The sequence below is a fragment of the Bipolaris sorokiniana genome (genome assembly GCF_000338995.1).
Source record: "Bipolaris sorokiniana ND90Pr unplaced genomic scaffold COCSAscaffold_10, whole genome shotgun sequence".
Lineage (NCBI taxonomy): Eukaryota > Fungi > Ascomycota > Dothideomycetes > Pleosporales > Pleosporaceae > Bipolaris > Bipolaris sorokiniana.
Window position 1 is genome coordinate 543,165 of NW_006911904.1, and position 21,151 is coordinate 564,315.

General features: G+C 51.9%; 4 protein-coding genes across 4 annotated transcripts; 1 reads left to right on the forward strand and 3 right to left on the reverse strand.

The window, feature by feature from the left end:
- Nucleotides 1-448: 448 nt before the first annotated feature.
- On the reverse strand, nt 449-1,900 carry COCSADRAFT_94061 (uncharacterized protein; the record flags this gene model as incomplete). The annotated part of the gene is made up of 1 exon (XM_007703624.1): nt 449-1,900. The coding sequence occupies one exon, from the start codon at nt 1,898-1,900 to the stop codon at nt 449-451; it is 1,452 nt and encodes a 483-aa protein (XP_007701814.1).
- A 1,298-nt stretch (nt 1,901-3,198) lies between these two features.
- COCSADRAFT_121120 (uncharacterized protein) lies at nt 3,199-7,179 on the reverse strand. The gene is made up of 3 exons (XM_007703625.1): nt 6,374-7,179; nt 3,798-6,316; nt 3,199-3,749 (listed from the first exon to the last, which is right to left on the reverse strand). Exons 1-3 carry the CDS (start codon nt 6,830-6,832, stop codon nt 3,506-3,508), a joined length of 3,222 nt encoding a protein of 1,073 aa, XP_007701815.1. The 5' UTR covers nt 6,833-7,179; the 3' UTR covers nt 3,199-3,505.
- A 143-nt stretch (nt 7,180-7,322) lies between these two features.
- On the reverse strand, nt 7,323-13,624 carry COCSADRAFT_182748 (glycosyltransferase family 2 protein). The gene is made up of 3 exons (XM_007703626.1): nt 12,983-13,624; nt 7,754-12,919; nt 7,323-7,703 (listed from the first exon to the last, which is right to left on the reverse strand). The coding sequence occupies exons 1-3, from the start codon at nt 13,261-13,263 to the stop codon at nt 7,622-7,624; spliced, it is 5,529 nt and encodes a 1,842-aa protein (XP_007701816.1). The 5' UTR covers nt 13,264-13,624; the 3' UTR covers nt 7,323-7,621.
- Nucleotides 13,625-15,156: 1,532 nt separating this feature from the next.
- Nucleotides 15,157-21,133, forward strand: COCSADRAFT_121125 (glycosyltransferase family 2 protein). Its single transcript, XM_007703627.1, has 3 exons — nt 15,157-15,711; nt 15,768-19,406; nt 19,459-21,133. The coding sequence occupies exons 1-3, from the start codon at nt 15,413-15,415 to the stop codon at nt 20,831-20,833; spliced, it is 5,313 nt and encodes a 1,770-aa protein (XP_007701817.1). The 5' UTR covers nt 15,157-15,412; the 3' UTR covers nt 20,834-21,133.
- The last annotated feature ends 18 nt before the right edge of the window (nt 21,134-21,151 follow it).

Consider the following 21,151-nt stretch of genomic DNA (forward strand, 5'->3'; position numbering starts at 1 on the left):
GTTGGGTGGTGTAAAGAGTAGAGAGTGGGGTGTGGAATGGTTCCGACAAAATTAAGCTAGGCTAATGTGCGAGCGTTAAGACAATTGAGAGGATAAGAGGGAGAGCATAAAATGCTGAAATAATATGGAAGAGATCCCTGCGTAGTGTGATAATAATTTATGCTCAACGTATCCCGCAAAGTATTTTTCATACATCAAACATGAGCTACTCATTCCTCTAGGCACATTAATCACACTACTTCTATACCCAAAACAGTCCTCCTACTGGGTGCGTCGTCAAACCCTTAACTCATACTGGATTTATGCCAAGTGAATATCATCAATTTTCCATTCATAGTCCTTAGCTTCAATATCAACAACAATGCTGTTCTCGAGCTAGACCACGAAGAGCGTACCTGCCGCTGTCTGATCTAGGACAACATTACTACATCGACTACTACTATTAACCTTACCCATCGCGCCTATACCCACTTCTACTTCTCAGCACCTCGCCATACCTCCTTAACAAAAACGGTATAGACACACCCAGCAAGCTCAAGCAACCCAATAGTGTACAAGCCCACTGTGCGCCCAGATTTTTAAATATTTCAACCACAAAGAGAGGAAACACAGCACCGAGAACGTATCGCAGAATGGCGTTGGAGGCCATTGCACTAGCGCTGTAAAGAGGTCCATACGTATCAGTCATATACATCATGCATGCCATGAAGATGAGCACATTGCCGCAGCCGAAGAAGACTTCAGCAATGGTAGGAACGATCCAATGTACACTGTATGCAGCTGACCATCCGAAGAGAAAGAGACTGACGGTCAAAAGAGGCCCGCCGGCAATGGCGAGCGGGAGGCGCTTTTCTGGTTTTAATCGTGACGTTGCGAATGGCGGGAGTGGTCGTTTTTCCATGACTGCCTGTCTTACACGCGGGATGTAGTACAATCTAGTGAAGGAAAGGCTACATGCTGTTGCGACGATGACGCCGACTCCCAGGCCGAGAAACGTTAGGCCGGTGGAGACACTGTCGAATCCGTATTCTTTCTTGAAGACGTATGGGAAGGCGGGGAAGAACGCGTAGAGGAGACCAAAGTTGAAGGCACTGTAGGCATTGAATGCGGCGATGATGGGCTCGGTGAAGAGCATGTGCATTGGCCTTGTAAGTGTCTTGGTCACGTATGTGCTGACGATTCTTGGCAAAGGCATGTCTTCGGTTGGTGAGAATGGGAGCGGGAGGTTGAGTTTCTTTGCACGCTGACGTAGAAGAACGGGTTTGTACGATTCCATGAAGAAAGGCGCGGGCGCTATGACGAGCACGACGGTAAAGAAGAGTGTCACCCACGACGTCCAGCGCCATCCTTGAGTCTGCGTTACCGAAGCTCCCAGGAGGAGACCTACTACCGGCCCCAAAAATGGAGCCGCAACATAAAGGGATATAGGACCCGACCGTTTCTCAGGCGGCCATATATCACTGAGCGTACCAGACCCCATACTCAGACTCGGCGCAGCGAAGAATCCAGCCCAGAACCGCACAACCAGCAATCCAGCCATACTGTGTACAAACCCGGTTCCCAAGATAAATAGCGCAAAAATGGGCAGGCTGATGAAAACAACAGGCCGCCGTCCAAATGTCTCGCTAAGGGGAGCGGCAAATGGTCCGCCAAATGCTAGGCCAAGCGAGTATATCGAGTACGCAAAAGTGGAAACAAGTGGTGTAGACTCGAGTTCCAACGCGGCTTCTTCGATCGCAGGCGTAAACACTGATAAGGCGAACATGCCTACAAAGGCAATACCGGACATCGTACACGTCTGGAACCATTTGCGGGATATGCTCCAATTATGCGGATTAAGAGCATCATCAGGACCGTCCCAGTCCAAGGCTTTGGGTCGTTCCTGTAGCTGTGAAGGCATGTCGGTCGCATTTACTGCTATTGCGGCATCCAGATCTCGGCCTTGCTGTCCTTGCTTCTCCGAGATATAACTCGCATTCACAACCTCCTCTTCCACTGACACCTGACAACTTTGTTCAGCAACTCTCTCCACATCCCCGTGGCTCGCCCGTCTCATCGATACCGCCGTGTTTCCCGATGACGACGACGAAGACAATGCCGGACCCGTCTCACTACTTGGTACAACACCAACCATGAGGAAAACAAACAGATTTTTTTTCACCCACTTCTTTTGATTTCCAGAAAGAAATCACGGAGAATCTAGAAGAATAGGAGAAATAAAATTAACGAAACAACGAACACCTTGACAAGAAGTACTACCCGGGAAACAAAACAAGCAAGAAAGAGAAAAAAACATACTTGGGCCCCGACACACCGCTACATCGCCTCACGTCCTCATGCTCAGTCCGTAGATAAGAGATCACCACCAAGCTAACCTTGAAGACATACGTACAGTAAAAGTACATAAAGACGCCTCGCGCCTCGAATCGCCGCACGGTCGCAACAACAGGATTCTGTCTTTGCTCCGAGATCCTCGGACACAGCGAGTAGATGAGCATCTTTGCTGTGGGCGATCTGGTGTCGCCATGGTGCAAGAGGCAGATCGAGGGTGGAGGGACAGGTTTGGTCTTGTTGAGCTTCGAGAAGCGATGGCATCGGGGAACCGAGCTGGGGCGAAGGGCATCTTCGGGACCGAGCCGATCGCTCTACATGTGTCTATTTTGATTGAAGTGGGTCTTTTTTAGGGAAATCTGTGGTTGCTTTTCTCTAGCTTTTCAAGTTTGAATCTACTTTCTTTCTGTCGCTAGAGTATGTATTCCAGAACGAAATTGATATGCATTTGATTACGTACATCTAGGCAGAATGATGCATTGGTTGAATTGTCTGCAAAAAAAGGTTCGAATCCCCCTTCTCAAGTGTATCATCTGTTACCCACACATGACTCGTGAGTCTGCGCATTCATGCCGAGGCTGTTGTTGGGTTTCACGGCGAGGCCGATGGGGAACGCGTCGCGGAATAGAATAACCCAAGTCACATCTCCACTCTTCACTCGTCGTTCTAAGACTACGGCCGAAGATAAGTGCGGCGGTGTCAAGACTCTTTTGAGAGAGGAAAAAGGGGCTGGCATAATCAATAATTAACTAGCTAACATTTTACTACATCTTTCAAATATCAAGATAAGCGCAGAGAGTCGCATGCTACGAGTATCAATACAAGAAAGATAATAATAAGCCATAGACACGAATCAGAAAAATCCATGCACAAAAAGCATAATCTAATCAAATGTATTAAGACTTTCACATCGAAATCACCACCACTTCCATGTTGAATCAAGGACAACGTGCTTCACGAGAAGCAAGAATGTACAAACATAAAAAATTGTAAACTATACATTGACAACCAGAACTTATACACTACACCTGACGTTCGTTACCTTACCCTTTTTCTCTCCCTAGCATGCTACTTTTACTCTTTCTTCCAATGCGCTCCTCGCATACTTTACTTATCCATGAGCATCTCCTCTAGCCTTCCCGACTTTTTCTTATTGTTTCTTCCCCAGAGAGATTTACTGAATATCGAACAACTGCTTGAGCTGCACAATCAATTTCCATTCTTCCTGACTGACATCGCTTCTGAAAAACTCCTTAAGCGTATCAATACTCTTCCTGCTCACAGCAGAATACAGTGTATCGCCCTCTTCCAAGTGACGACCGTACATGGGCTGGCTGCTCGCTTCGATCTTGACAGCGACGGAAGGCTGGCCCTTCTTACAAATTTGCATCGGCTTGTGGTCTCGCTCAATGGATGTACTGTGACAGATTAGTGGATTGCATATTGTGGAGGATTACAAGACTTACACTCTTCCAAGTTGAATGATTTCCTTGGCACCAGTGGCAGCATTCTTCTTGATTGCGCAGATTGGCGTTGTCATTCGCAAAGCACCTTCAACAACATCCACACCAATGATAATGGGGTTGGTCTTGTTGAAGACAGCAACGGGCTTGAGTACGCACGGGAAGACGGCCAACATCTTGGACTCCTCCTTCCTTTGCTCCTCAAGTTGCTTCATATGCGCCGTGAACTTGTCAAACAGATGGTAGATGATATCCGCTTCGAAGATCTTGACGCCAATCTCTTCAGCGAAGGCTTTGGCTTCCTTGTCAACCTTGACATCGAAACACAACATGACGGCATACTCTTTGGCCTTCTCTAACATGACTCCCGCACGAAGCACATCCTTCCTGAAAACGGGTCCGATGGAGATGGTAGAGACGGGAATCTTAGAAACGCGCAGGAATTCGAGCAGCGCCTCAAGAGATCCGAGGGTGGAGGCCTGGACAGAAACACCACGACCAGTCTTGGATACCTTGCTGAGCAGGTGGGCGAGGTCACCCATGACTTCATCCATGAGGTCTTCTTCGTCGTCATCAGGACCGACAACGAGTAGTCGCGAACCAGCAATAGCTTGGTCAAGACCATCGGCAGCAATCTTGATACCCATGGCAGCCTTGACTTCCTTGTTGTGTACGTACTGTGACTTGACACGCAGCTCCTTCATCTCGGCAGGCGTCAAGAGCGCTCGAATATTCGTTGCTATGGGTTCTGGATTACCGCACAACACAATACGATCACCTTCGTGAAGCACACCGTTGGACAAGATGACATCGATCGTCGTACCGAGACCTTCAATGACCTTAACTTCGAGAACAGTACACTCAACCTCGGAAAGGTACATGAGGTTATTGGTCAGACGTTCTTGAGTAAGTTTGACAATGAGCTTGATCATATCTGGGATACCCTCTCCAGTGTGTGCCGAGGTCGGGCATACAGACACGTACTTTGACATGTTTTTGTTCTTGAAGAAAAGCTCCGAGTTGAAACCCTGTTCTTGCAGCTGAGTGCGAACGAAGTTCCATCGCTCCTCGAATTCACTCTGAACAGACTGTTTCTGGAGGCTGAAACTGTCCTCGAAACCGTTGTTGTCAATCTTCTTCCAGCCGAAGAGACGATCAATCTTGTTGAGCGCCACGATAAAGGGTGTTCGCTTGTCTCGAAGAAGCTTCATGGACTCGATAGTCTGTGGTTCGAGACCGTGCATAATATCAATGACGAGGATGGCAATGTTACAGAGCGATGAACCGCGAGATCGGAGGTTGGTAAAAGACTCGTGACCAGGTGTGTCAATGACGAGGAGACCAGGGACATTGAAGACAAATTCGTTGTTCTTATTGACAACCGCAGTCTTCTTCTGGAGCGCTTCGACCGGGAAGTAAGTGGCACCAATCTGTTGGGTGATACCTCCAGCTTCGCCTTCTTGCACGTTGGTTTGTCGGATCTTGTCAAGCAACTTCGTTTTACCGGTATCGACGTGACCAAGAATACAGCAAATGGGAGAGCGGAGGTTGTCTTTGGACCGGGCTGCCAGCGCTTCCTCGTGGGCTTGTTTGCGTCGTTCAGCAGCAGCAGCTTTGCGCGCAGCTTCGGCTCTCTGAGCGGCAGTCCCTTGCTCGTCTTCGGACGAGTCGTCACTGTCTTCTTCAGAGTCTGACTCTGAACCGTCATTCTTAGCTTCTTTGGCAGCTGCCTTCTCTGCTGCAGCCTTCTCTTCTTTCACCTTCTTCTCGTTCGCCTTACGTTCTTCCTCTTCATCGGTATCGACGTCCCAGCTGTCTTTGACGCCATCCAGCTCGTCGGCTTGCGCCTCCCAATCGTCCGCAGAATCTCCATCTTCGCCCTTCTTTGCTTCTGCATCGAGGCGAGCTTTCTCAGCCTCCTCGGCTGCCTTGGCGGCTTGTTCCTCAGCCAGCCTGAGTTCTTCCATCTTCTTGGCAGCCTCTTCAGCCTCACGAGCCTCCTTCTCCTTCTGACTCTCACCCTTCTTCTTCTTTTTTCGGTCATCATATACTGGCTTCTTCTTCTTTTCAGCCTCGTCAGCCAGGCCTGCGACCTTTGTGTTTCCTTGTTCAAGCAACTGTTGTAGACGTAGCTCGTTCTTGGCTTTTGCTTCCTTTTGAGCTTTGGTCATGTACTTGCCCTCTTTCTTGAGCTGCTCAATCTTTTCCTTCTCCTTTTGCTTCTTCAACGCCTTAGCCTCTTCTTTGCGCTTTTGCTCTTCTGCCTCTTGTCTCTCCAACTCGAGTAGCCTTTCTCTTTCTTCGGCCTCGGCGCGCGCAATCTCCTCCTCTTTCTTCCTGCGTTCTTCCTGTTGTTTTTGAAGGGCGGCTAGAGCAGGGTTGATCTTCTTTTTCTTGCCACCAGCAGCAGGGGCGGCCTCTGCAGCAGGCGTAGGTGTAGAGGCTACAGCGGCAGCTGGCTTGGATTCGGCATCCTTTTCAGGTTCGGCCTTTGCAGGGCCACTGGCCTTCTTCTTCGCAGCCTATGACAGTTCGTTAGTCGGGAACAGTGCCGAGTGCTTCTGCAACAACAAACGTACCAATTCCTTCTTTCGCTGCTTCTCCTTCTCCTTCTTCTCCTTTTCCTTTTCCGCCTTGGTCTTCACTCGCGGCGCATCTGTAGACTTCTCTTCTGCAGGCTCTTCTGCCTTTGCAGCACCACCCTTGCCCTTCTTCTTGCCGTAGTTGCCAGCGAAAACGTCGTCATCATCGTCATCGAAGCCCCCTTCTTGTGGTGCCTTGTCTTGGAAGTCTCCATCTGCACCGTCAGCAGGCGGGTCTTCGCCTTCGACATCTGGGTTGGCGCCCTTCTTGTTCTTCTTCTTGCCACGCTTTGCGAGCGCAGCCATCAGACCTCCGCCTGCGGTATCGTCCTCTGCAGCAACATCTTCGGGCTTTGCTTCTGCTGCATCCCCATTCTGTGGCGCAACAGTCTCGCCTAACTCAGCCTCCCAGTCGTCATCCTGCGCCTTCTTGTTGCCCTTCTTCTTTGGCGGCATCGTGTATCAAATGTATTAAGTCGAGCGGTTATGCGAGATGGTATATCCAGTCGCCGTGAAGAAGACGTTCTGGTAACGAGCACAGCGATCACACTCGGAAGGCGAGTGGAAGGGAAGTTCAGTGCGAGGTGGCGGATGTGGTGCTAGCGCTGTCAAGCTTCAAGCAGTAGATGAAGGAGTGGCCAACAACTGTCAGTAAAACTGGAGCCCAGCCGAACCCAGGTCCCGTGAGTCAAAGACTTCAACCAATAAAGGCCTGGACCGTACGTAGAAAAAGAGCGTTGTAGAAATTCGCACCCAGAAGCCACAGCAAAGGCTAAACGCACACACTAGGCAGCGAATTTCCGTTTGTTATCGATTGTTCTGTGTGGCGGCGGGCGACTTTGGAGGGGTAATTCTGCAGGCGCACGGACCACACAAGGGCAGCAGAGCTCACCTCATCACCAGCATCAGCAAGAGTACATCGAATCTGAGATATGGACGCGAAAGTAGTAGGACAAGTTACTAGAACAAGGTCAAGGCGGGGGTGATTACGTTTCAATGCCTCATGGCGAGACGTGTTTATCTTACGGCGGTATATCTACTCCTATTTTTTTCCTTCCCAATGCAAAACCAGTATAACTGACTGACTATAGCTGCGACCGTTCCATAACTCTAAAGGAATAAACGCCCCTTTCAAATTAAAACTCCGACCGAATAGAATGCAACATTAGGTAATGATGACAGCAGAAGCTCCGTGTTATAAGCTAGCATTGCACGGCAAAACACAAAGCAACAAGCTCAAAAGCCCTAGTACAGCTGGCCACTGATGAGCAGCGACTCGACCGCAGAACCAATAAACTGTTTCTTGAGCGTGAGATCACATCCAAATCTATTAAACTGTTAGCCTAAACCGTAAGAAGGAATTTCAGAAAACCATACCTCTGCTCTAGTTCACTCTTGATCTGCTTCTTGGTGACATTCATGAGATCAGACTTGGATAGAATGTCCTTGATCTCGACCAGGATGGCCTCATCGCTTGGCAGGTTGGCCATCTCCACACTATCCATTCCATGACCGCTGTGCGCGAGACTCAGTCGTGAGTGGTTGTCGTAGCGGGGAAGGTTGAGATGAGACATGGATCGAGATGGGGCCATGCCTCCATACTCTGAGCCAGCGACAGATGCGTTTCCGAATGGCTTCCTGGTGGCGTATGTATAACCAGAAACCTCTGAACGGTCATCGCGGATGGTGTGCTGCTCCCACATCTCTGCCTGGTATTCTTCCCATCGCTTCTTGGGAATGGATGCAGGGTCGAACTTGCCCTCGTCTGATACAACGATATTTTGACCCTTTTCACCAACGATAAGACGCGTGTTACCCCATGAGAAATCATCCATGAACCAGAAAGAGTACAATGGGAGGGCAAAGGAGAAGACCGGAGTGGCGAAAATGTAGATAATCATCCAGCCAATCATTTCCCATTTGCGTCGGATAATGAAGATGATTGCTTGCAAACCATAGATTGCACCCAGGAGAATGAATGCCGTTATGGGTACAACATCCGGTGTGTAGATCAGCACATAGGCAAGGTAGCCAATGTAGACGATAATGACGGGCTGGGCAACGGTGGAAAGGAGATCCATGAACACAATGAAGCGCATACTGAAACAGCAGAAACCACACAGTTGCTGCAGCGGAATCAGTTCGACCAAGTTGTGCACAGTAGAATTGATCCAGCGACGACGTTGTGAGATGAAGACAGAGAAACTATCAGGAGCGACAGTCCAGGCGTGTGCTCGCATGGTATACTTGGTCTTGTACTTGGGATGGAACTTGATAAGCAGCGTGGTCAGATAACGATCTTCTCCGAGATGCAGCAAGTTCTTGGTGTGCAGCGTATCGACTCGAATCTCTTGATAGGCCTCCACGACTTCTTTGCTGACGAACAGCGGCTTTCCAGTCTCGGCAGCGCGGATGCGGTACATGGTGAAACAACCGGGAAGACAGGTGACGGAGCCGAACAAACTCTCAAAAGCCTTTGTCAAGTTGTGAGAGATGAAGTATTCGTAAACCTGCATCATCGTAACGAATGAAGACTTGGCGTTACTGAGAGCGGTTTCACCACAAATAGCAAGCAGACGAGTGTCGTGAAGGAAAGCAGCAACGAATCGAGTAGCGGAGTCTGATGCAATCTCAGTATCGGCGTCGATTTGCAGCAAGAACTCATAAAAGGTGGGATTAACACCAATGATGTTGCGGATGTGGTGATGCATCTCAAGTTCCAGCGGGCTCATAGGAAGATTGTAATGAACGCGGTTCAAGAATCGCATGAGGACAATCTGGGAATCACGCTTTCCTCGGTTACCAGGCTTGGAGACTTCAGAGGGTTTTCCGACCTTGACGATGACCAAGAAGGGAACAATGTGACCCTGTACTTCATACAGACCAGAGTAAATCTTGCCCATGTTGTGCTGACGTTGACCTTCACCCAAACTCTCGAAACTCAATGGGTCTGGGTCTGTGGCTTCTGGTACACCGAGAATGTCAAGCACGATACGGGGGGTTGGCTTGTCGTTTCCTTGACCGATAATCATACCATCGCAGACGATAACGAGCAGTTTGCGTTTATCGTCATACTTCATCCTGGCAGCAGAATCGATAGCACGGCGCAGAGACTCCTCGTCTTCGGTATACGCAGGGACAGTGGCGATGATGAACTTGTCGAGGTTTTCCGGATCGGTTTTGCGACTGAACTGGAGAGCTGCAAGGAACTTGAAAGCAACAATGGCGGCCAACATGATGGAGATAGCAAGCAGGAAGTAAGTAGCAAATTGACATCTTGCTGAGTTCCTAGTGTCGACATCTCCGACGTAGAAGAGGTTGTTGAGACAGGTCAGCATGTTTGCCTTGGACTGGGCGTTCAGAGGAAGATTGTCCCAATACTTGCTGATGTCTTTACCAGCCTGAACTCGGAAAATGTCCACAACAGAGTCTTCCATGAAGTTGGTGTCAATGCCGCCGTTACCTTGATCTTGACCAGCAGGGAACTTGAGCTGACGACCACCGGGGATGTAGTCTGTGAGGTCGTACACCTTGCCGTTCATGTAAGCGATAGCATTGCTCTTTGAAGCAAGCGTCTTGAGGTACTGAGCACTGTAACCAAGACGTCCCTTCAGGTAGTTGGCCTTGAGGAACATTTGCTGCTCGTACCACCAATCGGGGCGAGAATCGTTGGTGAAGTAGCGGAAGTCGTGGTATTGAGCGTTCAAGTCGGTGGCACTGATCAGGTTGTTGACGGTGGAGTCAGTGTAGTTGGAGTTCTTGTAGTTGAGCTGGACCGCGGGGTCGATTCCTTGACCGCTCTTGCCCAAGCACAAAGCAGAGACTTGTACAGGGAACAGATTGGTAACGTCTTTTCCAGCATACTTCTCCAAGTTCTTCTGAGGAACAATGCTAGGGTAGTGATGAGGGATGAATGAGCCAAGATCGTAAACTACACCACGGATGCCCACATATGATTTCCTGTTTTCCTTGCCATCGAAAGAAGACAATTCGGCAGTGGAGTAGACATTTTGTTTAGGACAAATGACCCTAGGGAAACCAATCATGAGGAAGATGACGAAGGCACAACTCCACCAAATGATCATGTTGATGGCTAGCTTTTCGCGCCACGCCGTACGAACATCTTTGCGGGGGATCCGCCCGATGACTCGGATAGCCCAGTCAGGGATGAGCCAAGTCATGAGGTAAACAATGAAGACCCATCGCTTTCGGCTACCGGAAACCGGGACAGTTTCGACCTCTTCCAGCTTTGCGTCTTCAGTCTTCTCGTCCAAGGCCTTTGGCTGCTCCAAACCGTGGAACATGTCACCGTTGGTGATACCAGATGGGGCTTCTGAACGAGCATCAATGTCTCGAGCGCCGAAGTAGTTGCCACCCTTGTCATCATAGTATCCGCCAGGCGATGGTGAAAGCAGACCCGCTCGAGCATCGCCAAAAGAGCGGCCAGCATCGGGAGTGTGCAGATTATCATTGGAGTCGCCTGGGCCGCGTGCGTAGGGAGTGACACCGGAAATGTTTGCAATCTCAAGCCAGCACTTCTCGCTCAAGAACACACCAGTAGCACCGACGCGGACTTCATTCTCACGCCATGGCCTTTGATCGAGAACCATCTCAGCCTTCTCCTTGTCACTTCCCACAATAGCGAGATCAGTTTGAGCAAGCCCGAGGAACTCGGCAAACGGCATGAAAATGCTGTAATCAGCGACGCGCAAGCGTTGACTAATCTCAGCAATCCCCAGAGCCTGCACTTGCTGGCGCACGCATTTGCTGTCGAATTGGTTGGCAATTCTTCGGTCATTGGGCTTCAAGCAGAAGACGAAGTAGGCGTTGGCCTTGCGGAGCGTCGACTCAATGGTTCTCAGAGAACTGATGAATTGACCGGCAGCACCAGTTTGCTTAGCCGACTCGCCAGGCTTCCTGACTCCTGAAGTGGTGCTCTCTGCATCGCTCATGGCGTCCTCGTCGAAAACGTTGAGAGGACGTCCAAAGCGGCCAGTCTTGTCGGCCTTGCGCTTTGCCATGCTTGGCTGGCGGGTAGGCTTGGAGCTGACGGTAGCTTGAACAATGGTGGATTTTTCCTTGGGATGGGACATCTTCTGCAGGGCCTCTTGTCCAAAGAGCTGTTGGATAAAAGGAGCCTGGGCAGACTTGAGCAGATGCATCATGTCACCGGAAATGAGTTCAGCGTTCTCCTCCATGAGACCCTCGACACTGTAGTCTACATCACCAGTAAAATGGCGGATGGTGAATGCAGGCGAGGTATTGGGTGTGGGGAAGTTGCTTCCTGGCTGCACGACTGTCAGACTGCCTGGAACAATGGCCTGGTTCTTTCCGTCAAAACGCTTGCGGATGGCTTCGAGGAATTGCATGTCGGTTTTACCACGACGCATTTGATCATCAAGAATGCTAAGTAGTCCGTTGCCTGGCTTCATCAAGCCCGTCTTGACGGCAGTGTTATCATAGAATGCCATGGGAGGCAAGGAAATCTCTTCAGCCTCTAGTTCCTGAATTTGACGTTGGAAGAAGCTCTCCTGGCAGAAAGAGATCAAAGACTCATTGGCTGTGTTGTTGAGCAGCTGGTCTAGTGCTGAGCCCGTCGAGGCAAAGTTGGCAAAGCCAGGGAAATCGACAAGGGACACGGTGTTGGAGATCTCCTCAGCAGGGACGGAGATTCTCGAGTTCATTTGCTCCATGACCCATGTGACGAGAAGTGAGTAGAGGGAGCGAGCCAGCTCATCTGCGTTGGCCCGCGCACCCTTGGGATCCAACATGACAGTGACACGCTCACGGTACAGCGTCTTGGACTTGTATCGCAGACTCTGTTCAAGACTAGGAATGGACACACCAAGGAACTGGGCAATGGGGTTGAGAGCTTCCTTGTTCTTGACAACGGTGATGGATTCGCCACCCTCGTGCGAGTATCCACCGCTCTCGTCGGGCGCAGGTGTTGTGTTTTGGCCCATTTCAAATTCGAGCTGTCCGATGTGCAGAATGGTGGCCATGACCTCGCAAATGCCGGCAATGCTTTCCTTACCGAACTCGAGCCTTCGGAGGGCCGACTTGAAATCAGCAAAGCCTTTTGCATCGTCGATGCCCACCTTGAGCTGGGTGGGATGACCAAGATATCGCCACCTCTTGTTGGCACCTATCGAGGCGCGGTTGCCTCCGGAACCGTCACCTCCTATGGCATCAAGGAACAGATGCTTCTTTTCGTTGGGGCTGGTGCCGGCGAGGAGGTAGTAGAGGACATGGTAGGTACGCTCTCCTGTGGGGACCGAGGCGATGCGGCTGCGCTCAAGACGGTGTGCGAGGAACTGGGCACCGAGGAGGGTAGCGTGATTAGCGGTCGCGGTATTATACTGGAGCTCTAATAAGAGACCAGACTTGGAGGCTTGCGGGGTCGTGAGAGACTTTGTCGTGGTAAAGGCATCGAAAACGAAGTTTGCATGTTCAATCTTCTTGGAGAGGGGCGTGGACGAGTAAGAGAGGAAGGACCTGAGCATGTGACCACGAATCGTTGTCTTTCCGGCGCCGGACTCGCCTCTGTTATGGGGTTAGATACAGAAGACAGATAGACATGCATGCTATGGGGATGAGGGGACGTACAGGAAGACGACAGCCTGGTCCTCGGAACGTTGACCGAGACGAGTGTAGGCGCGCTGGGAGAGGTCCTCAGCGGCCTGCTGGGCACTTCCCTCCTTGCCACCATCGACACCGAGACTCGAGTCTGTGCAAGTGTTGATGGCAACAATGCCTTGTGAGGAGAGATGGGCAATGGGGAGATGTGCATGGTAGCGACTGGCGAGGGCAGAAGTCAAGCCCGTGTCGTTTTGCTGGTGCTGGGGCAGCGAGGGCAGCGAGGGATTCTGCAGCGGGTTGGAAGCCATGGTGTGCAGACGCGTCCCCGTGGGAGCGTGAGTAGCGACTGTGGAAGTCAGGCAAGGGCGGCCGCGAGATCAGACGGCAGGAGCGGGTGGGATTGAAGAGTTGCTGGCTGGGTAGGGCGAATCTCTACTACAAGACAGCGGCGGCCGTGTCCGTAGGGCTGGCTGCACACTAGGGGGGCGGACAGGGCGGACAGAGCAGCCAGAAGAAAAAACGAAGGCTTCACAACAAACGAAGTAACTGGCAGGCCCAAGAAGAGGAATTACAAACAGCGAGCGTGATGAAAGGTTTACAGTACAAACGAACGAAGGTAGAAGACGTCCAGGGCCGTTGCTAGTAGCTCGCAAAGGGGTCTCGGTGGTGGAATACTGGCCGTCTGCTAGATGGGAGGGTGCATGGGCCGTGGTATGCCTGTAGCTAGCCAGTGGCTAGCACGCTTTGCCCGTCGGGCGCACAGATCGGGACATGGCGCGGGTTGACCAGGAGACACAGCGATCACGAAAAGGGGGCGCAAAAATAGAATAAAATACAGCACAAGCGGGCTATTGCGTCTCGCATCCACCTCGACGGCTCCACCCGTCTGCTTTCGTTGATGCGGCCAAGCAGGAGAAGCCTCTGCGGAGCATTTCCAATTCTTTGGCACCCACGGCAACATGACCGTTTCTTGCTCAACGCTGCCCAGGACAATTGGGCGGGGGAGGAGAGGAGGGGGAAACAAGCACAAATGCACCACACGAGGTTGCGCTGTGGCCGTCCGGTAGAATATTGTTGGGCTTGTTGACTGCGGAGGCGGAACTATGGGGAAAAGAAGTATAGGAGCAAGCTGAAGAAGCAAGACAGCACTTACTACGACTGGTGTTCGCAGAGCAGGTCAGCAAGTTGGGTGGCGGTAGCGACGCCTACTGCATGTTGCAATGCACTAAAGGGCTGGGGTGTATCGATTGCGTAGCCAACGTTGCAGTCGTCAGCTCCAGACATGGCTGGCTCCCAGGGAGCGGACCATCACGTGACTATCGATTCTGTACACCAGCGCTAGAATCTATCGAGGCCCACCGCTCCACCAGGTCGAGGGCGGACCACGCACAGGTTATGTCCGGCAGTACGTCCGTCCGTACTACTATTACTACTATATATACATGTATGTACATACATACTAGGTACATCCATTACACGGCCATTCTGCTGACCGAGCGAGCACAAGGCGGAGGGTTGACTCGTCTCCTGATGCGCGCGTGCGTGGCGAAATTGAGTCGGCGTGATGAGCAGAGGTGAAACGGTCGTCGACATGGCGGGCGAGGCGTGCAGACGTCCCCCGTAGATGAAGGGGGAGCCCGTGTGAATATTGGGAAATGCATGCTATTCCTGCGACACCACGACCACCACGGCCCCCCTGCGCTCGACAACAAGACTTTGATCATGGCGGCGGCGGCAGCGATCCCCACGGGCCCAGGCGGGCAGCCGTCGCCTCTTTATCGATACCTGACTGGCGGCATTGCATGGCATGACATTACCTGACAAGCAAAAACGCGCATCCACATCCTCTTTCGTTTTTTGCCATCACGCCGGCCACTGCTCGCGACACTCCGTCCATCAACGGCACAAAACAGTAAACGGGCTAAATATAGGGGGGGTTGGGCACGTCAGCCTTCTTTCCCACCAGCGCCACCCGCTCGTATTGGGCCACGGGGGCGACGAGGACCAAGAGCCGCCATCCATGTTTGGTTGCGTAGTAATGCATTGATGCTGCTGCTGCACCCGCTCCATTTGCCATACACGCTGCCCGCTAACTCCCCCTAACCATACTGCGCCATTCCCCTTTCGTTCTGGCCGCCCATCCCCCATCGCCTCGAGCCAACAAACATCGCCCGCCTGCTCTGCTGCTCTCTATCTGCGTCCGACGAGTCTCTCTCGTTGTGTATGTGTGTGTGTGCCGTTTTCTTCTTTCTTCATACAGTCGTTTAATCCATTCACTCGCTATCCTGCCTCTTGCTGTCGCGTCCAGCACCAGGCGCTAATCAACTTCTCCTCCCGCCCGTCCCTGACACTTTGGGACCGTGGTACACTTGACACGCCCTTACATCTGGCAAACCCTCGTTATAGCATCGACGCCCACGCATCTACAGAAGGGGCGACCCGCCTCAGCCCGTCACCATGAGCTTCGTCAACAACTCCCGCATGTCCGTCTACTCGACGGCCTCGACTTCCGCGCCGCGCGGTGGAGTCCAGCCCTCGCAGACTTCCACCACCACGCTGCTCAACACCCTCAACTCGGCCTACAAGAATGGTCGCTCATACAACCTTGAGGCCAGCACAAGCCTCGTAGTCAACACGTGGGTCAATGCCAAGAGCATCATTGATAACCGCATCGGCGGCACCGTCGACCTCGAGCTGGGCCGCAAGGCGTGGGAACACGCTCGTAGGAGAGCAGAAGACGGCTGCATAGTTCTGGCGTAGGCACTCCCAAACACAACTACACTCTGTTCCAATCTCACTAACAATGCTTCAGTTCGCTCCATGAATCAAGCCCCTCGCTACTTTCTCCCTTCGTGTCCAGTCTGCCGCTCTCGCTTCCCTCCAACTTTTACATTGCCCTTGAGGCTCTCAAGGCCTTCACCCACTGTGTCACCCCTCAAAACCCTTCCGCACCCCGCTACTCCGCATTGGCCTCCGTCTTCACCATTAATCTCGCTGGTACTGTTGTCGGCGCCGAGATCAAGCTGTCTACATCTGGCCTTGATGTCCAACAGGGCCTGCTCCAGATCCCCTCGCAAGCCGGTTTCCGTGCGTTTGACGTCTTCTACTACCTCAACTCAAGCTCGGCATCGAGACAGGAGAAGGAGTACCTCGGCATCCAGTCCCTGGACAAATACGCCCTTCTCCGCCGCTCCGGCACCTACGAACCCCCTTCTTACCTCCCCGATGCCGACGATGCCGCCGCTGCCGAGGACTTCCGCGCCAACCTCAAGGCTATTGGCATCAAGGGCCAGAAGATGACCAGCCTCATCAGCTGCCTGACTGGTCTGCTCAAGCTTGGCAATACGTTGGACTACTTCATGGATGAGGACTCTCTTGCAGCCGTGTGCGAAGATGTCGAGACGCTCATGGATTTGCCCGAGGGCACTCTTCGTCAGAAGCTCGCCTCCAATGAGCGCGAAGTCGTCATCGGTGGTCTCTACGAGGCCATTGTGGACTTTGTAATTGTCCACGCCAATGCCTCTATCAAGAATGAAATCCAACGCGCCAAGAATGGTTACGCTATGGATGACAGCGATGGCAGTGGTATTATGACACCCGGTGAATCCGAGGACGGAGACATTGTCAACATCACTGTCGTCGATATTCCTAGCCGTCAGCTTGGTAAAGCGGTCGCACTTCGTACCGTCTTCGATGATAGCGAAGGCATCAACGCCGAGATGCGCGAAGACGGCGTACCCGTACCTCCAGTCGCCAACGCGGTGCTTGAGAGCATGAGGGAGGCCATGCAAGTCTGCGGTGCCGAACTGGGCATCAATGGCGCAGCTCTGCGTGAGAAAGAGGGCGACTTGGAGAGGCGTGAGGCTGTCCTGGACAAGCTCGGTCTCGAGATTCCAGACCAAGACAACTTTGTCAAGAAACTGCTATATCCCGTGCCCAACGGCGGTATCGTTCTCGGCAAGCACGGCCGCTTCGATCTGGCTATGACTGTGGCCAGTAGCAGAGTCTGGTTCCAGCTCGCACTTCACCCCTCCGACAGCATCCCTACATCCTTGAACCAGGATTTGAACTCCACCTGGCAAGCGGGTGTCATCTCCCGTCAATTGCGCGAGTGGCGTCTCCCAGAATGGGCCAACCGACGCAACCGCAACCTTGACTTCACGGCCGATTTTGATCACCACGAGTTCCATGACCGATATGCCCCTCTTGGTTGCATGGACGGCCAAGAAGGCATTCAGAACTGGGTTCTTCAGCGTGGCTGGAGCAATGGTGAAGTTGTGGTCGGAAAGGAGCGCGTATGGGTCAGAGAAGGCGTATGGTGGGAAGCAGAGTCACAGCTCGACCTCAAGACCCAAGAGTTTGGTGCTTCTGGCATCATGGGAGGCATGGTTGGTGCTGGCGCTATGGACAGCGCATACAACAATCAGCTCCCACCCACCGCGAGCACCTTCTTCCCGCCTCTTCCCGACGCGCGATCGGCCACTCCCCAAAACCCGTTCCAGAGCACGACTAGTCTTCACGCGGGCGTTGCTGCGGATGCCAAGTCTCTTGCTCCCACCGCCCGTACAGTTCCAACTACTGGGCCTGGTGATTATGGTCTTGGTATGAAAGGCGACGAAAACAAGGGTGTCTCTTACTTTGACCTCGAGAATTCTGGCAATGGCGTCGTCACTCAGACCAGCTTGACTACTTCCCGAAGAATCTGGGTCGCGTTCGTCTGGGCAGTCACATTTTGGGTCCCTTCACCACTGCTCAAATGGGTTGGGCGAATGAAGCGACCTGACGTTCGCATGGCATGGCGAGAAAAGCTCGTTTTGGTTATGCTCATCGTGCTGCTCAACTCCATAATCATCTTCTACATTATCGCTTTTGGCAAACTCCTGTGTCCCAACAAAGACAAGGTATGGAACACGAAAGAAGTGGCCGCTCACCAGGGCGGAAAGGATTTCTTTGTCAGCCACCACGGTACTGTCTACGATTTGACCTCTTTCTGGAAGAAGCAGCACAGTGATTCCAATACCGAGACCACCAACGAGCGCATGATGGAAATGGCCGGAGCCGACATGGACCCCTACATCATCCCGCCGCTATATCTTGCCTGCCCCAATCTCATCCAGGATACCCCCCAGAACCGTGTCTTGCAGCTGAAGCTCAACACCTCCGTCGCAGAGAGCCTCAATCCTCTGGCTGTGCACACTTCCGGCTCGCAAACGAACATGCCTGACAGTAAGGCCTTGAAACAAGAAGACTGGTACCCCAAGGTGTTCCTCCCGGCTATCAAACAATACCGCAAGGGAGAACTTGTGTGGAAAATTGACGACATCAAAACTCAAGGCCAAGACAACAACCGCATGTGGTTCAGGCTCAAGGAAAAGGTTTACGACTTGACAAACTACTTCGTTACAATCGACTATATGCAAGACCTTCCCCAGTACAACTTCCTCGACCCCAAACTAGTCGACATGATTAAGAACAACGCTGGTGGCGAGCTTTCGGAGGACTTTTCGAACAAGCTCAACGACACTTCACAAGCCTTCAATCTTCAATGCCTGGACAATCTCTTCTACGTTGGTAGGACGGATTTCCGTAAGGATGCCAAGTGTGTGGTCAACGATTACATCCTTCTTGCCTTTACCATTATGCTCTGCTCAGTCATTGTCATCAAGTTCTTGGCTGCGCTCCAATTGGGTTCCCGAAAGCGCCCGGCCAACCAGGACAAGTTTGTCATTTGTCAGGTTCCAGCATATACCGAAGGCGAGGACTCTATCCGAAAGAGTGTCGACTCACTCACTGCTCTCGCATACGATAACAAGCGCAAGCTCATCTGCGTCATTTGCGACGGAATGATTGTCGGAGGTGGTAACGATCGCCCTACGCCCAAGATTGTACTTGACATTCTTGGTGTTGATCCCAAGGTCGACCCACCAGCGCTTCCTTTCTGGTCTGTCGGTGAAGGAAGCCAGCAGCTCAACTACGGCAAGGTCTACTCCGGTCTCTACGAATTTGAAGGCAACGTCGTTCCGTACATTGTTGTCGTCAAGATGGGCAAGGAGTCCGAACAATCCAAGTCCAAGCCCGGTAACCGTGGAAAGCGTGATTCTCAAATCTTGCTCATGAGCTTCCTCAACCGTGTCCACCACCGATCTGCTATGAACCCTCTTGAACTCGAGATGTTCCACCAAATCAACAATATTATTGGTGTTGACCCTGAGCTGTACGAGTATCTGCTCATGATTGATGCCGATACCCTGGTCAAGCCTGATTCTCTCAACCGTCTTGTGGCAGCCTGTACCCACGACTCCAAGATTGCTGGTATCTGTGGCGAGACAAGCTTGGAAAACGAGGACAGATCCTGGTGGACTATGATCCAAGTTTACGAGTACTACATTTCGCATCATTTGTCAAAGGCTTTCGAAAGTTTGTTTGGCAGTGTTACCTGTTTGCCTGGATGGTGAGTATTATGTCCTTGATGCTACGGCTAGACCGTTACTAATGCGTTTTAGTTTCACCATGTACCGTCTCCGTACTGCCGATAAGGGCAAGCCTCTGCTTATCTCGGACAAGATCATCAAGGACTATGCCGACTGCGTTGTAGACACACTGCACAAGAAGAACCTGCTCTCGCTTGGTGAGGATCGTTATCTGACCACCCTGATGACCAAGTACTTCCCTCATATGTCGTACAAGTTTATCCCCGACGCCTACGCTCTTACTGCTGCTCCTGATACCTGGAGCATTTTGCTTTCCCAGAGACGTCGATGGATCAACTCTACCATTCACAACTTGGCTGAACTTGTCTTCTTGAAGGATCTCTGCGGTTTCTGTTGTTTCTCCATGCGATTCGTCGTCTTTGTCGATCTTTTCGGTACTCTCATGCTGCCGTCCATTTGCGCATACTTGGTCTACCTGGTCTACATGGTCTCTTCCGGCACAGGTCAATTTCCATTGCTGTCCATTGTCATGCTGGCTGCCGTGTACGGTCTGCAGGCACTCATCTTCATCATCAAGCGACAGTGGCAACACGTTGGATGGATGATCATCTACCTCATGGCGTTCCCCATTTACTCGTTCGCGCTTCCCATGTACTCGTTCTGGAAGCAGGACGATTTCTCGTGGGGTAACACTCGTGTCGTTATTGGTGAGCAAGGAACCAAGCAAGTCCTCACGACTGACGAAGAAGGCTTTGATCCAAAGGCCATTCCCATGATGCGATGGGACGAGTACGCTGAACGCAATGATCTCCCCGGTCGCCGCGGTCTCCCGGGTATGGGTACTGAGAAGGGTGGCTTCAACGCACACGAAGACGAGGCTTATGAGATGAACGACATGCAATCCGTCTACTCGTCAGTCAAACCAGCATCGACCGTCCTGTCTAACATGCATCACATCTCGCACATGCCACCTCAGTCTCCCGGTCCCTATCAGGGCATGCAGGGTCGCCAGTCGTCATACTCGCATATGACACGGTACCAAGACAACCCACAAGACGGCCGTCTCATGTCCATGGGCAACATGAGCGACCACTACCGCAACAACACGGCGTCTCCCTATGGTCAACGCCAGAGCATGGCCGGCTTCCAGAGCTCGGACAATCTCATGGCGTCTACACCACCGATTCGCGGACGAAGCCCTCTTAGCTATGGTGCTAGCCAGTCACGCCCGGGCAGCACTACCAACTTCCAGACCATGATGAACGGACCTAGTGATGGTCAGATCATCGAGACTGTACAGGCGTGTCTCAAGGACGCGGATCTGGACCGGGTAACGCGCAAGCAGATCATCGCGCTTGCTGAGCAGAGGCTGCAAGTGCAGCTCACGGGCGAGCGCAAGGTCTTCCTTGCCCAGGCTATTGATCACGAGCTTGCCAACATGGCTTGAGCAGTGAGGACAGAGCAAGGTTGAAAAAGGTTGCATTTAGCGGTGTTTGTTTGTTACATGTTTTGCACGATGCATGCAGTCTATCATTTGATTGTACATTTTGCGCACGGGCGTAAACCAAGTAGGAAAATGCGGGAATCTCTGGTTTTTCGGTTGTATTGACATTGTTGGGTTGATGTGAAGTGTAATATGGAGTTGCTACGTACTTAGACAAATAAGGATCGAATCGAACCTCAAAGAATGTTTTGTATTTTTTGATTTATGGAGTGGTTATTGCGATTTGAGCGTGTTAGAGTGAGCTGCTGCTGCTGTTGTTTA